This window comes from Colius striatus, chromosome Z, assembly GCF_028858725.1.
Source record: "Colius striatus isolate bColStr4 chromosome Z, bColStr4.1.hap1, whole genome shotgun sequence".
Lineage (NCBI taxonomy): Eukaryota > Metazoa > Chordata > Aves > Coliiformes > Coliidae > Colius > Colius striatus.
Window position 1 is genome coordinate 37,747,003 of NC_084790.1, and position 13,999 is coordinate 37,761,001.

General features: G+C 40.9%; 1 protein-coding gene across 2 annotated transcripts in view; it reads left to right on the plus strand.

Moving 5' to 3' along the window:
• Nucleotides 1-13,999, plus strand: part of EGFLAM (EGF like, fibronectin type III and laminin G domains) — an 85,270-nt gene that overhangs the window by 17,659 nt on the left and 53,612 nt on the right. For both annotated transcript variants that reach the window (XM_062019017.1, XM_062019018.1), the window contains exons 2-6: nt 2,952-3,061; nt 5,037-5,120; nt 6,799-6,825; nt 10,810-10,927; nt 11,193-11,328. In XM_062019017.1, coding sequence (XP_061875001.1) covers nt 2,952-3,061; nt 5,037-5,120; nt 6,799-6,825; nt 10,810-10,927; nt 11,193-11,328 — 475 coding nt within the window. The remainder of the gene's footprint in view (nt 1-2,951; nt 3,062-5,036; nt 5,121-6,798; nt 6,826-10,809; nt 10,928-11,192; nt 11,329-13,999) is intronic.

Consider the following 13,999-nt stretch of genomic DNA (forward strand, 5'->3'; position numbering starts at 1 on the left):
CACACAGGAACTCTTCCAGGTCATTTTTGAATGTGGAGGAGACTCCACAATCCATCTGGGCAGACTGCTCCAGTGCTCCGTCACCCTCTTGGGAACCTTTTGTGTTCCAGGTTATACCTGTTGCCCCTTGTCCTATCATTGGACTTCATTGAGAACAGCCTGGTTCCATCCTCCTGACACTCACCCATTACATATTTATAAGCATTAATGAATCCACCTCACTTGATGTTGGATAGATGGAAAGGTGTTTTCTGAATGTGACATGCTGCTTAAGTAGACAGTGATATCACAGCCCTAGATTCTCTTTCCCACCTCTCTTTTTGGTAGCAGGTGTTCTGTAGTGCTGTATGGTTCAGCTACTACTGAATGCAAGGCTGGAGGTGAGCACAAAAGGCGCCCCTGAACCAAGCAGAGATCCATGAGGCTAAGTCTGTGCTATTGAATAAAATGGGTGAAGGTCAATAGAGAGCAAGTGCCATGGTAGAGTTGGCTCTTGTCCATATAGCTGAACTTCTACCCAAAATGTGCTTGTACTGACTTAGGGACATGTTTCATGAGCTGTGGTATCCTCTAAACCGTTCATGGGTGACTTTCCTAGGAGGCTGAACTTGTGCCCCAGATGGTACACGGAGTGTGGCTGTGTGGAAGTCCTTGTCTTTGTTCCCTGAGTAGTTTCTATTGTCACAGGAACATGTTTAAACACCTACAGGTTCCTGAGTGGTATTGCTGGAAGTGCTGGGTGGTAATTTGTTTCCTTGAAAATCCATTTAGAGTGTGCTCAGTTTATCCTTGCCCCTTCCCAGGGAGATGGAGAAGGGGAGTTGCTGGTGATGTTCCTGGAAAGGGGCCAGGAGGAGATTGCAGCTCCCCATTTTATCCTATGGGAAACTCATCACGCTGGGAGGAAAATGGGGAATCTGCTGGTGGCTTGTATTTATGGAGTGGGAGCCTGTTAGGGCTTGTAGTTCTTGTGCAAGCTCTCATTAACTCAGGTTAGATCACTGCCGATAATACTTACAGTTCATGTAGGTGAAGCCCTAAGTATGTTTTCCCTCCTTAATGTGTAAGTGAAGCCCAGTCCTGTCAGGGCTACATGAACTTCTTGGGGATGTTATTAGTAGAGCATTAGTCCTCAGAATTTCTTACAAGTTGAACTGCTAAGCAAGGTCCTTGGGGTGTGCAAAAAATACAAACCTCTAGCATACAATGAGTAGTCCTTTTTTCTGAAGGTGCATTGTTTTTTTTATCCCCCACTGTGTTGTTTCAACAGTAAAAGGAAGACAGAAAAAAGTTCTTGGTGAGGAGCCCAACACACACAGTCCTTGTGCAGTCGTGTCCAGGAGACAGTTTGCTGGGATTTATTTTAGCTTCAGGCATAGAGACTGAATGAGAAGAGAGGTCAGGATCTCTTGAATCTCATATATGTATTTACCCTTTCATGATTGCACTGAGCACTGTCCAGGATTTCTTTTAGCATTGAGGAGAATAAATAAAGGGACATAAAAACAGAGTCATCGGTGTTAACTGGGAGGTGTGTGCCCCAACTGGCCACGCTTGCTTGTTCCAATTAAGAAACATAAACCAAAAAGTTTCCTAGCAGTAGGAAGATGCAGAGTCTGTGCAAAAGGAACCAGAATATCACTTCTGTTCTTGTTGTAACTACTTGAGTATTGATGCTGACTGATATCATATAGAGTTTGTAAACTTTGTCCTGTTAACTCTATCACCATCAAACCCAGGACAACTGTTTAGGATTGTATTTAGCTTCAAAATCAAATATATATGTGGAAGGGGCAAGGGTAAATCTGATGTAGGCTTGCTTCACATCTAAAAATTACCTTTACTGTACCTTGTTTTTGCTTGATATTTTGGCTGAGTTAGTGGATAAAAGGGGAAAAAAATGGTTTTCTTAGCCTTTACTTAAAATTTTCATAGGTAAGGGTGTGCAAATAACTAAGTATAGTAAAATTGCCACCTTGAAAAAAATGGAGTTGCTATTAAGTATGTGAATCAGTTCTCTGTTGCTGTTCTTTGTTAGGTGGATTTGGTTTTAAGAGCGTGGACAATGGTGGTTTGTTTGGAGAAGTTGTGTTTAAAATCTTGATTAGGTTACAAAGCAGACATGCTTCTCTGCTGGCCCTTTCTCAGACAATAAATGCATCTGCTAACATGTTACTAGAGACACGGAGTTCCAGCCTTCCTTTTTTTTTTTCCAGTAACTGAATTAGTTGTACTGAAATGCCAACCTTTGCCATGAGAAAAGAAGGAAATGGATAGGTGCTGTGAGACCAGTGGAGCCATAAAAAATGCCATTCTCCCACTGCAGCTGGTGAGAGATGGGGTTGATCATAGCAGCACTGAAAGCATGATGGCAAGAGACTGCTGTAACCTGCATCTGGAGGGAGGCAGGTGGGAACTGAGGGTTCCTTTACACTCATTAGGCTAAATTTGCTTCTTCCTTAAATCATTGCCCCTCCTCTCCATAGCTGTCATGAAGGAATTGAGGTTACTGGTGGTAATCAGGAGACATCTGAGTGGCCTGTGAAGGCGGTCTCTTTGCCAGTGCCAAAGCAGCAAAATGCTAAAGGGTGGACATATTTTGGGTTTGATTTGGTTTCCCTCACAGTAGGGTGTTGCTGTTAGATGTGAAGCCTGGCAGGGCAGGCTGAAGGTGTCCGTAAGGCATCCTGAGATGAATCAACAGCACCTTGCCACTAAGAGCGAATGTGTCCCTTTGCTCTCTCTTTCCTGGTATCCCACCACTGCTTTGTAAGGCAGAGGTTGAGGGGGAAAAGGTCCACCCAGGTCAAATCTGTGTGGTGGGTTGTGTTTGACAGTTTGGAATGAGGGCAGCATAGTCTTATTCTTCTTCAAAGCTATACCTACCAGGTGACTAAAGGAGAGGTTTTATGTCCTATGGCTTCTTATACAATGTCATTTTTCTTGAGCAGATAGGCTCGGGCCTCCTCTTGATATACTGCTGGATTCACTGAACTGCACAGCGTTCAGTGTACAATGGAGGATGCCAAAGCAGCATGCAAGCACCATCACGGGATACACGGTAAGTGATGCTCTGTGCTGGTAGCAGAGGACTGTAGTGCCCTGCACAGCCTCAGGCTGGGCAAGCAGCAAGGTGAGGCAATGAGGAGAGCTGCTCTCACAGCAAACAGTACCACTGCCTGGAACAGCAGCCAGCCCTAAACAGGTTGAGCTGTAACTTTAAGAAACAAACAGTTCATGTTTTAGAAGCAAGCTATGATGGAAATTCGGATTGGATGCCAAGGACTTACAGTGGATATCGATTGCTTTTCTGTTGTGGTTTTCATGCAAAGGTCTCAGTGCTTTCTGCAACTGATAAAACAGTAGAGTAGAGCAAGTGCTGTGCAAGTGAAGAGAGATGCATAGGGATTTCAGGGCCACTTGGATTCTTTGACTTACACTTTCAACCTGAAGATTGCTTTAGCAGGAACAGCCTTTTCAAACTTTACCTCAAACCTTCCCCGGCTGGCAGCAGGTACAGGGGAAGGAGAGTTTCATAGTGTCTCTTCCCCTGATAGATACTGTACTGCATAGCATCTCTGGGAGCCTAGACACAGCCTTAAATCTCAAAAGAGGCTTTGTTTTATTTCTCCCTACCTCAGTGGTGAGTTTCCCTTAGATAAAGTTGCGTTTTTCATTTTTACGCAGAAATTTTATAGGGGAAGGTCTGACCTCCCCCGAGCCTCTACCACATTATCTTCTGCCTATAGAGCAAAACGGAATGACTAGCCTAAACTAGGTTCCGTGTTTTAGAGTGCAAGCAGTAATCTGCCACTCATTCGTTTTTTGTTAGATATTGCTTGAAGAAGTATTCCATGGCAATGAAACTCAGTCCCAAAATGGAAGTTAGTCTGCAGGGAATTAGCACTGAAGATGTGGGATATTGACTGGAATTTGTTGGTTTTCCCTTCAGCAAAAAACAAGTAGCAGTTGTTTTTGTTAGCATTTTCTGTGCAAAGATTTGAAATTTCCAGAAAATAAAAAAATATCAAAAATTCAATTTTATGTAGAAGAGTGGGAAGCAAAAATCTCCCAATTATCTTTGTTATTACTGTACACTAAAAGAGTGAGAAAATTCTCTGCAATAGGTATATCTGGTACAAGTGCCACTTCATCCCATGTTCTTGTAAATTACAGTAATGCTGCCCACCTGGAGGGTTGTTTTTACTGTTACAAAATTGTCAAAAAGCATTTGCTATCACCAGAACCTACCCCAGACAGACTCTGTGTGTAGCTGGGTCCATTCTTACGTGTGAAGAGAGAGGTGCAGTGAGTAAGTGGCTTTTTGTAGGTCATGATATTTTTCAAACAGTTGCAGTACTTTATAGTCACAAATCATGAATAGTTTTCACTATTCATGCAGTAGATCAAGCATCTGAACCCAGTTTATTTTTAAGCCTTGAGAGCGTTTGTGACATGATAGTGAAACCAAAGACAAAGAACATCAGTAGTGCTGTATCCAAACTCTTCACTTCTTGTAAGCTTTTGACCCCCCAGCACCTCAGGGTCTCTGTGCACAGGAAAGTGCACTGTCCCTGGCTCATTAGTCTCCTGTACATAGCAGTAGACATGAAAGGACATTTACAATACAGCAATTTTTACAGTGGCGTAATCATGTAATGTCAATAGCTTCCTTCTGTGAAGTAAAATGTCTAACTTGTGCATAGATCAGTCTCACAAATGTTTAGCTGTCTGTGCTGACCATGGCCAACAGATGTACAACGAAAGTTCTTGGTTCAAGTCTACCCTGAAAGCCAGGCTGTGTTTCATGTCAGTTCAGCATATACACTGTAAAAAGGTGGCTTTTGGTTGTACTGGCAACTTCTAGCAAATATAGGGTGAATGTCAAAGTGCATTAGCTTTTCTCGCATTTGAAAATGTAGGAGATCGTGGGGTCAGATGCTGTCTATAAGTGTGGTAACAATGCACCTATTTCTAAGTCATTTTGAAGCATTGAGTCATTGCTTTAACTGGCTTGACTATATCTTCTTGCCAAGGTCTTTTACTCAGAGATTGAAGATGACAAGGCAGTTAAACAACTCTCACATGATGTTCCCCTGAGTTTGGATATGCTCAGCATGGTAAGTATTTATTTTCCTCACCAGTCATGGCACTGGAGTAGAGATTGCAAATGAGAACTTGTAGCTGTCTACTTGTTACTGGTTTGTGAATTATGCTGAGGATCCAAGCCTCAGATCTGCTCTGGATATTGAGCAAAGTTAAATCACAATGTTCTTCTGTGATCCAGTCATTGTGATGCACTTTTGCTTCTTGTCATCTGTCTAATTTGTCACGTAAAACTATTGGGACTTGCTGCCATTATCTTGGTACTGACCTTCGATGTCTATTAAAATAGAACTTTTAATTTTTAATATCCGTTTTCTGTGCACTTCTACACATGGAAGGGGAATTGTATGACCATGTGCACAATCAGAGTTACAGTATAATTGCAGTGTCTGACATAGGTTAGGTGTGTGAGTTAAAGGACATAGGATTTTTCAGTGTATTTTTGTCTCTGTGTAAGAATAGAATTTAAGTAGAATTAAACTCTAAATATGGAATTAAATGAAACTTTAAATATGCTTTAGTTGCATATCTGCAAGTCCATTGAGAAGATTGCCTCAACTTCTGAGGCGCTTTTTTTTTGTTCTTGAAAGCACTACTTTCCCTTGTCATCTTTCCCTTTTCCTTTAGGTTTTTTTTTTCCTTTTACCTCTCCTTTACTTTCTTACTTTGCTTTATTTCAGTCTGCCATTTTCTTTCCTGCTGCCCTTTTTCTGTCCAATTTGTTGTTCCTTTTCCATTCATGAATAAGCAGCACGGTTGACCAATTAGGGCTGAGATGAAAGCAACTGATCTGTACTTCTATGTGGTTTTAATTCTCCCTGCTTTTAAAGGATGTTCTCAAAACATGCTGGTTCTTCCTCAGTGGAGAGAAGCTGCTCTTTGAGTTCAACAAGGCAGGAACAGAGATTTTCCATCTGCTTCTGCTGCAGAAAGGAGAGTGTGTTGCAGGTGAGTGCTCTGAGGAGAGCACTTTCATACCATGCTCTGCAAAGAGCAGTCTGTCCAGGAGACAGCAATGTTACCAGCACAGGAATCAAAGGCTGATGTGTATGCACAGAGGAGCTTTGCAGGATTTCCCATCTTTATTTGGTGTTCCTTCTTCACAATTCAATTTTTTCCCTTCTTTTTTTGGATCTCATCTTCATTCTCCTTTATTTCCTCACTACTCTTCCTTCAGCCTCCCCACCTAATGTTCAATGAAATGTGTTTGCTGGTATTTTCTGATCCCTGCTGGGCAATTTTCAGAAACCTTCCCTGTGAGTGAGGGGGATGCTCATGTTTTTTACAGTTTTCCGTCACTCTGATTGTCAGTTCTGACTCCTGCAGGTTGCTGGGATCACAGCAAATAGTACCAGTGCCATGATATATTATTTTATTATTTACTAATTATTTTCTCCCTTCTGATATTTTTCTCAATATCCCTCTCTTGCTTTTTATTCCCAAAAGAACTTTCTTGCAAGTAGTGCTAACCAAGATCAAACAACACATTGTTCTTTATCTTAATCCTGACAGCAGTAGTTCTTACTCACTGAGACAACAGTCTGTGTGCCAACACTCACTCAGATGAATAACAAACAGCCACATAAACTACTTGTGACCTTGTCTTAATTTCCTGAACCATTATTTATGTGCTTTTGCTATCACCTTTTAGTGTTTTACTTCATTAACAAGTCCTATTTTGCTTTTTCCCAGGGTCACCTTGAAGGACAAGCAATTTTTGTAAGTATTGCTTCACGTGAAACTTAGTTGCAGCTGTGATTTAAAGTGAAACAGAATGTTTCCGGCCTGGTCTTTCCACAGATTCATACACAAAGGTTGATCTCAAATGTTGATTTTATTTAGCAAATGTATAGGATGTTTTGTAGTAAAAATGCGACAAAGAATAGCTAAAGCTCAAAATCCAGAGGTGAAGAAGATGAAGAAGATGGACACATGCAGATACAACAGCTCCCTTTCTAGCAATGGATAGACTTTTCTCTCAGCCATCAAAAGTATTTAATGGCTATCTTGTTTTGCTGGAGTACAATTTCTGTAAAAAAAAAAAAAAAAAAAAAGAGCTGTGTCTAGGCAATGAGAGCTTAGAGTGGACAGGGACAGTTGGGTAGTCAGACACACAGTGACATGGAAGAACAATGTCTGGCGGTGGGATAGGGAAAATCCTGAGCCAGTCCAGCAAAAGCCGAGGGGGAGCATAGGAAGAGGCCAGCCATGCAACGCCTAGGAGGAAGGAGTGGGAGACTAACAACTAGTATAAAAAAAGTTTGAAAGAAATACCAGCCCTCTTAAGAGCTTTGCAGCTGGTGAATTATTCAGAGTAATTGTTTCCAGTTCTGTACTTAGTCCAGTCTACTTCCTATGAGCAGTAGACAGATTTGGTTTATTGTGAGGGGGAGGGTAAGTAGGAGGTGATTCGTGTCTGAGCAGGTTAAGGGCAGCAATTTCAGTGTCTAACTGACATCCCTAACATCAACAGCCTCTTGCAAACTTTCTTTTCAGTGGATCTTGCATGGCTTTCATGGTCTTTCATCTTTTCATGGTCATGGCTTTCGTTAAGGGAAGTTTGGTTGGATCGTGGGACAAAGTTGTCTGGATGAGACCTCAGGATGCACTTGAACCAGGACTATCTGGTTCAGTCTCAGCTGAGCAGAGTCTGAATTATGGTGTTTCAGAAATGAGGTTCCATGCTGGGTCTTTTTTTAATTGCATGATAAAAATAGCAATTCTGAGGCATATTTGTAGAGAAGTATGACTGACTGGGATTAATCAGCTCCCAACTGTCATTAATCCTCAGGAAGTGGTATTCTGGCTGAAATGCTTTCTGTTGTACTCACATCAAACTCAAAAGAAATCTGCAATAGTTTTGTGGTTAAGCCTGCATAGTACATGTTTCCATCACTAAGCCTCCTGTTCTGGTGCTGGGTATGACCCCGTTGCTTTCTCAGAGGCTTCTCTGGACTGTGTGAGAGGGTCATAGCAGGAGGTGAACTGCGTCGCCTCCGCATGCATGTATGTGTGTGTGTAAGTGTGTGTGTCTGTGCATGTGCCTGTGTGTCAGCAATGTGGATAGTGTGTTATAGCTCCATCATATCGTCTTAGAGAACATGCAAGTGAGAGAGGCCAGGAAAAGTGTGGATGCAATGCAATTTAATAAAGCAGTTGTTCTTCAGGAAGTTGAGCTCAAACTAAAAACAAAAAAAAGGCAAGAAAAATTGGTAGACATTAAAAGTGGGAGATTTTAGGCACACATAGAGCCATGTAGAGCAATGGTGCTTCAAATCACCAAACACACCAGTACAAAGGAGGGAGTGATTAGCTGAGACCAGTAGCATAGGGAAGGAGCTGTCTCATTAAACCTGGCTCAGTTTCTGCAGCTGCACCATGATTCAGGGTTTGATGTTTTTTTTGTTTGTTTTTTTTTTTAATTAAAACAAAGCAGAAAACAGATTTTCTTTGGAAATAATTTTTAATCATTGTTTCTGTGACGCAGCTTATAGGCACAGCCTCATGAACAGTTTGAATGCACTTGGAGGGAGGGCAAGCTGTGTGGCAGGGCAGGGAGGGATATTTGATTTCTACGTACACCTGACTCCTCTACCACAGTCACAGAAAAGGCACCACATTGCTTCACCTCATTCAAGGATATGAGGTTGTAATGAAAATATCAGCTGTCATTTTGCAGGGTTTGTTGTGTAAGACGGAAAATTGAGACTGATGCCTACTAAAGCCTCATAATCAGTGTAATGTCCAGTTTGGGGTACCATGCTTCAAAATATAGTATCAGAAGATACTTCATCTCAAAGATACTCAGTATATGCCCAACTGCTATTGCCAGAAGAAAGAGGCAGGCAGCCATGTGTATAAGATGAGAAAGTACATGTTCAACAAGTTGAACTGGGTACACATGTTGAACTTAAATACTTAAGTAGATATTAGGACTTTCATGTTGATTCATCTTGCAGTCAATGAGGTTGGTTCCGTTTAGTTTATTGTAGACTTCAGTCTGGAGGTAGTAATAGGAGGCAAGTACATCAATATCCCAATCTGCAGAGGACAAGTTCCTGAATAGTGTGAAAGCAGTAAGACACTTAATGAAGGATCTTTTCTTATAAGAATGAGTGTAATAAAGAAGGATGCTGACAGGAAAAATGCATATGGTGTAATCAGAGACAGATAGAATGTGCTGCATGGAGGATGGAATGGCAGGAGCAGGATCATCAATTTTGTCTTGGTGAGGAGGTGCAGTTTTCAGCAACTGGCTTTCCAGGTAATGTTTTCAAAGACCTCAGCCACTTCAGCTATGGGACTGAAAGACCCAGATAAATCTTTCACTGTGAGTGTTCTTGCTGCCTCTCTCTGGGCAGTTACTTTTCTAGCATTGTTGTAATTTCTCTCAGATGAATCGTAATCATTCAAGAAGGTCAAGGATGAATGATGGAAAAACAGATAATCGTCAGGTGGTCCATGTTAATAGGAAATCAGTGATGGAACTCCGAACCATGGCTAGAGAAATAACAGGTGGCAGGGTGTGGATGAACAATGTTGTCCTAATAATGCAAGTTTCCCAGCGAATAGGGAGAGTTTGTTCAAAAGACAGTCATAAGGAAATGTTGCAGTCCCTAGAATTTTGAGAATGTTTATGATTTTACTGCAACTGGAAGTGCAGATTTAAAGTCTGTTCCAGCATGAAGACAAAGGAGATCTATGAATTCTTTACATGCACTGTGAATAACGGTTTTAATATCAGAGAATGAAAAATAAAAGTCTCTGTAAACCATTTTTTTATAAGTGGTTCTTTTTTTATACAACAAAACTGTCTGTGGTATAGAATCTGTTATTTCTGTTTACTTGTATATGCTATCAAATCTCTCTGCAAATAGGCTGTGGGTAAAGAACACAGAATTTCTGTACACACATATACATACTCCAGTGAAGACCAGACCTAAATTTCTGAAGCTGATCCCTGCTATGTGTGCCAGACAGTGTTAAAATGCATTTTTTTTTAACATTTGCTAATTTCTGGGAGATTAGAGAACACCTCTCTGAACAGCAGCACAAGCTCTTCATGCAGAGTTTTGCATCTCCTGCCTTACAGTAGTTGTCTGTGGGTTTATCTTTCGGTGTTTATGGCTGAAGGAATAAGGAGTAGGGGAAATGCTTGCTTCAGGTCAAGGCTAATAGCTGGGCTAGGAAAACTGTGAGAGGCAATGGGAGTAGTCTCTGCTGTGTGAGAAATTAAAGATCATCAATTCACACTGCTGCGGCTTGCTTCGTTCTCAGGAGCTTCTGTAGTCTCTGGATTTGAAAAAAAAAACCCTAAAGATAAAATAAAAGAAAATACACCAGACTGATAGTGTATGCTAAACAATTGGCTTAAGGTAGGGAATAGTATGTGCCTTTGACTTCATGGACAGAAAATGCAAATGATCTGCAGCCTTGTGAGTTATGCTGAATAATGGGTCCAGATCATCCCTGTGGATTTCCCCTGCAGCTTGAGAGGAAACACATGGTGCTGTTTGTGTTTGTTGCTGCTGGGCTGGGCTGGGCTGGGCTGGGCTGGGCTGGGCTGGACTGATGATAATCCTCTTAGGAGGCTACGTGGAAAATGCTGTATAGGATCCCCGACTCCCAGCTTACAGCATTGCCCCCAGTTCCGTGGAAGAGGTTTCACAATGTTTGTGTCTTATCTTTCCTTGACTCTGATAGGAAGTTGTTATCGGTGATCTAAAGCCAGGCACTCCACACCGCGTGAGCGTTGGAGCATACGGTTGGGCCGGGAAAGGACGACCCAGCATGCCCAGAGATGTGACAACCTTATCCCAAGGTACCACTGCGTACATCACTTTGTGTTGCAAAGCTGGCACGACACACGTCAGTAACACAGCAGGTCCTTCTCACCTAGATCCCTGTCATGTCCAGTATCAGCATATTTTACTGTTATTTTTCCTCAGCTGTGGGGTTTCAAAGAGGCAACAGGTGAGGGGAGGAGCCTATGAATTTGATTGCCAAGTTTTTGGATGTTGGGGTTATTATGTGTATTAGCCTGTCCACTTTTCTCATGCTATTCTTTTGCATGTCTTCTGGCTTAGATAAGTGCATGCCCCCTGCACCACCTTATCAGCCCCAGATCGTCGTGGTTTCTGATTCAGAAGTTGCATTGTCCTGGAAGCCTGGAGTGAGTGAAGGAAGTTCTCCCATTCAGTACTATACAGTGGAGTTTATCAGGCAAGTTTGCCAGTGGAATTTGAATCTCGGTGATGATGCGCTACAGGTTGTTTTCACCTAAACTGCATTATTAAACTGCATACAGATTCTTCTCATGATTTATTTACTTACCTTGAATAGGACACTTTTACACTGTGCATAGTTTTCTTCTTAATATGTGTTAAATTACTGTGAAGATTTAAAATGGGAAATAATCAAAGTTGTTAGAAAATTACCAATAATCCATACCTTCTGTCTGAAGAATGCAAGGTCTAATTTGATCAGTTCCCTCTAATAAAGACCTGACTCTCTGAAGTTTTAAGTATCTCCTGTCATCAGATACTGTTAAGTCACACTGAGAAAAATGTGGCAGGGCAGGAATAACCTGGGCTGCTGCAGAAAATAAGCTGGGATTTGCAGCTCGGAATGTGGGGCAGTTTTACCCAATAAAAGTCTTTTAGGTCTTGAGCTTGCAGGACTCAGGCTTGCCTTGCTATCCTAATGCTGATCGAATCTACGTTAAATGTTGGCCTGTTTAGATTTTTTTGGAGTAGACAAGGTGTTGGTACTTTTTTTCTTCTTCTTTTATGTTGAACTCTAAAATTTACAGTAACATAACTGAACTGTGAAAAGTTGCCCATCAAGTTGCTTGTATAAGGAGCACACGAAGAGTCAGAAGGAGGTGGTTGTATCTGTGTGCACACATAAGTATTCATACCTGACTCTTCACATGCTTGTGTAAGCTAATGTCTGCATACAAAGCTATTTATTTTCATTTGCTTGACTCTATGTTTAACCATAACCTAATGCAAAATTCAGCCTTCAGAAGTTTAATCCTTTGGGTGAATACATGATGACAGGTTTTAGCTGATGTTCCTGAATGAGGAGAAAGAATTGCTTCTTTAACGACTCTGAGCTGTAAAGGTAAAAAAAAATCATTCTTCAGAAAACGTTAATTTAAAATAAAATGTTGTTAAAAGAGACAGAAAGAACTGATGGTTTTTCTTGCTCAAAGTATGTTTACAATTGGGAATATATTGATATAAGGAAAAAAATTCCCAGGCTGAAAGCCTACTTGTGAATTGAAGTTGCACTTTGTGTTTGAATCAAAATGGCCCATTTGTAGTGGGAAGCCCTTCAATGTTTGTTGCACTGGGAGACGGGACATGGGGGCTGAAGATACGTTATGGTCATCATGCAAACTCTTCTGTACCGTTAACATGAAATTTATCCAATATCCATTTTTATAACACAATCATTATCCGAACCTTTCTGTCTTTCCGACATTGCTTCTCTTTCGTTTGTTCAGTGGATGAGTAAGGGGTTTTGTTCGGTTCCAGCTGACTGCACTTCTGTCTCCTCTGTGTTTTTGCCAGAGAGTGGAACCTGCAGGTTTACATACATGTCTTCATATCACCAGGGGCCTGCTAATGGAAGAAGTGGGCACCATCATCTCACTTGATGCACTGAAAGAGCACCCTTGGCTGTTTTTGTTCAGCCAGGGAGTGGAAAGCTGCCTTCACTGTTTAAGTTGAAAGATACCAGTAATTAAAATGTCAGTGTTTTGTTGGTTTTAGACTTTGGGAAGGAATTTGCTAACAGCACAATGTTATGATTACAAATGTTTAGTTTGAGGTTTAAAGCTAAGCTGGAAATGTATTTGTTAATTCGGGGATTATGCTCTCCTAGACTTGGAAGCTTGATTATATATGTTTGGAGAAAGTTCAATGAGCCATACGCCCTAATGGCAGTTGGAGATAAAGATTTAACTTTAAGCTTCATCATCTTTTGCTGTTCTGCATATAGTTTTAGTTACTATAAAATATATTAACATGAATTAAAGCTGTTAATTTAAACTGATGTAAACCACAACCAAAGCAGTACAAGTAAATTTAGAGTTAGGTCCTCTTATGTCAAAGAAATACAATATTATCCCATGCTTTTGCAAAATTAATGAGTTTCTTATGCAAATCTGTGATTTCTCTTGGGTGCAACACAAACTTCTAAAAACTGACATTATTTAAATTATTTCAGTCCCCTTAAAACTAACTTTATGACTTTAACCCTAGATAAATGATGCTGGGAGACTGAAGTGAGGGAAAACCACTCTTTAAAATGGCTCAGCTGTGATACTGGGGATTAAAACCTCATGAAAATACAAGAATTGTTCTCATGTACCAGAATCTAATCAGAACCAGAGCTAACTTGCAGCCTGTTTTTGCTCAGGGTATAAATTTGGGCCTTTGTTTAGGCACTTGCATGGATTTCCTGTTGATTCACTATAGGCAGTGGAAGGCTGCAGGCTGTTTCAGATGCAGGATGAAATGGGCTAATTTAGACTTTGCTCTGATATTGACTATAGGAGGATGCTAAGGAGACCACAGTCTCAACTTGGAAGAACGCTAAAAATCAAGAGAGTGCATGTATATCTTGCTGCTTATTGCACAGTTCATATGGAATACGTTCAAGAGCATGTTAAATCCAAAGTAGCCAATGGCATCTGTGGAAGCCTGCAAGCTGAGTGTAAATAGTCTGTTGGCTTATACTGAGAAATATTTTTTTACAAATGGCATGAAAGCCTCTCATGTGGGACCATGGTCTTAAACATATTGATTTGGTTGTTTTTCTTAAAGATGCTATAAAAAATAAAGTCTAAAAGAATATTTTGACTTGAATACTCCAAATCCTCGAA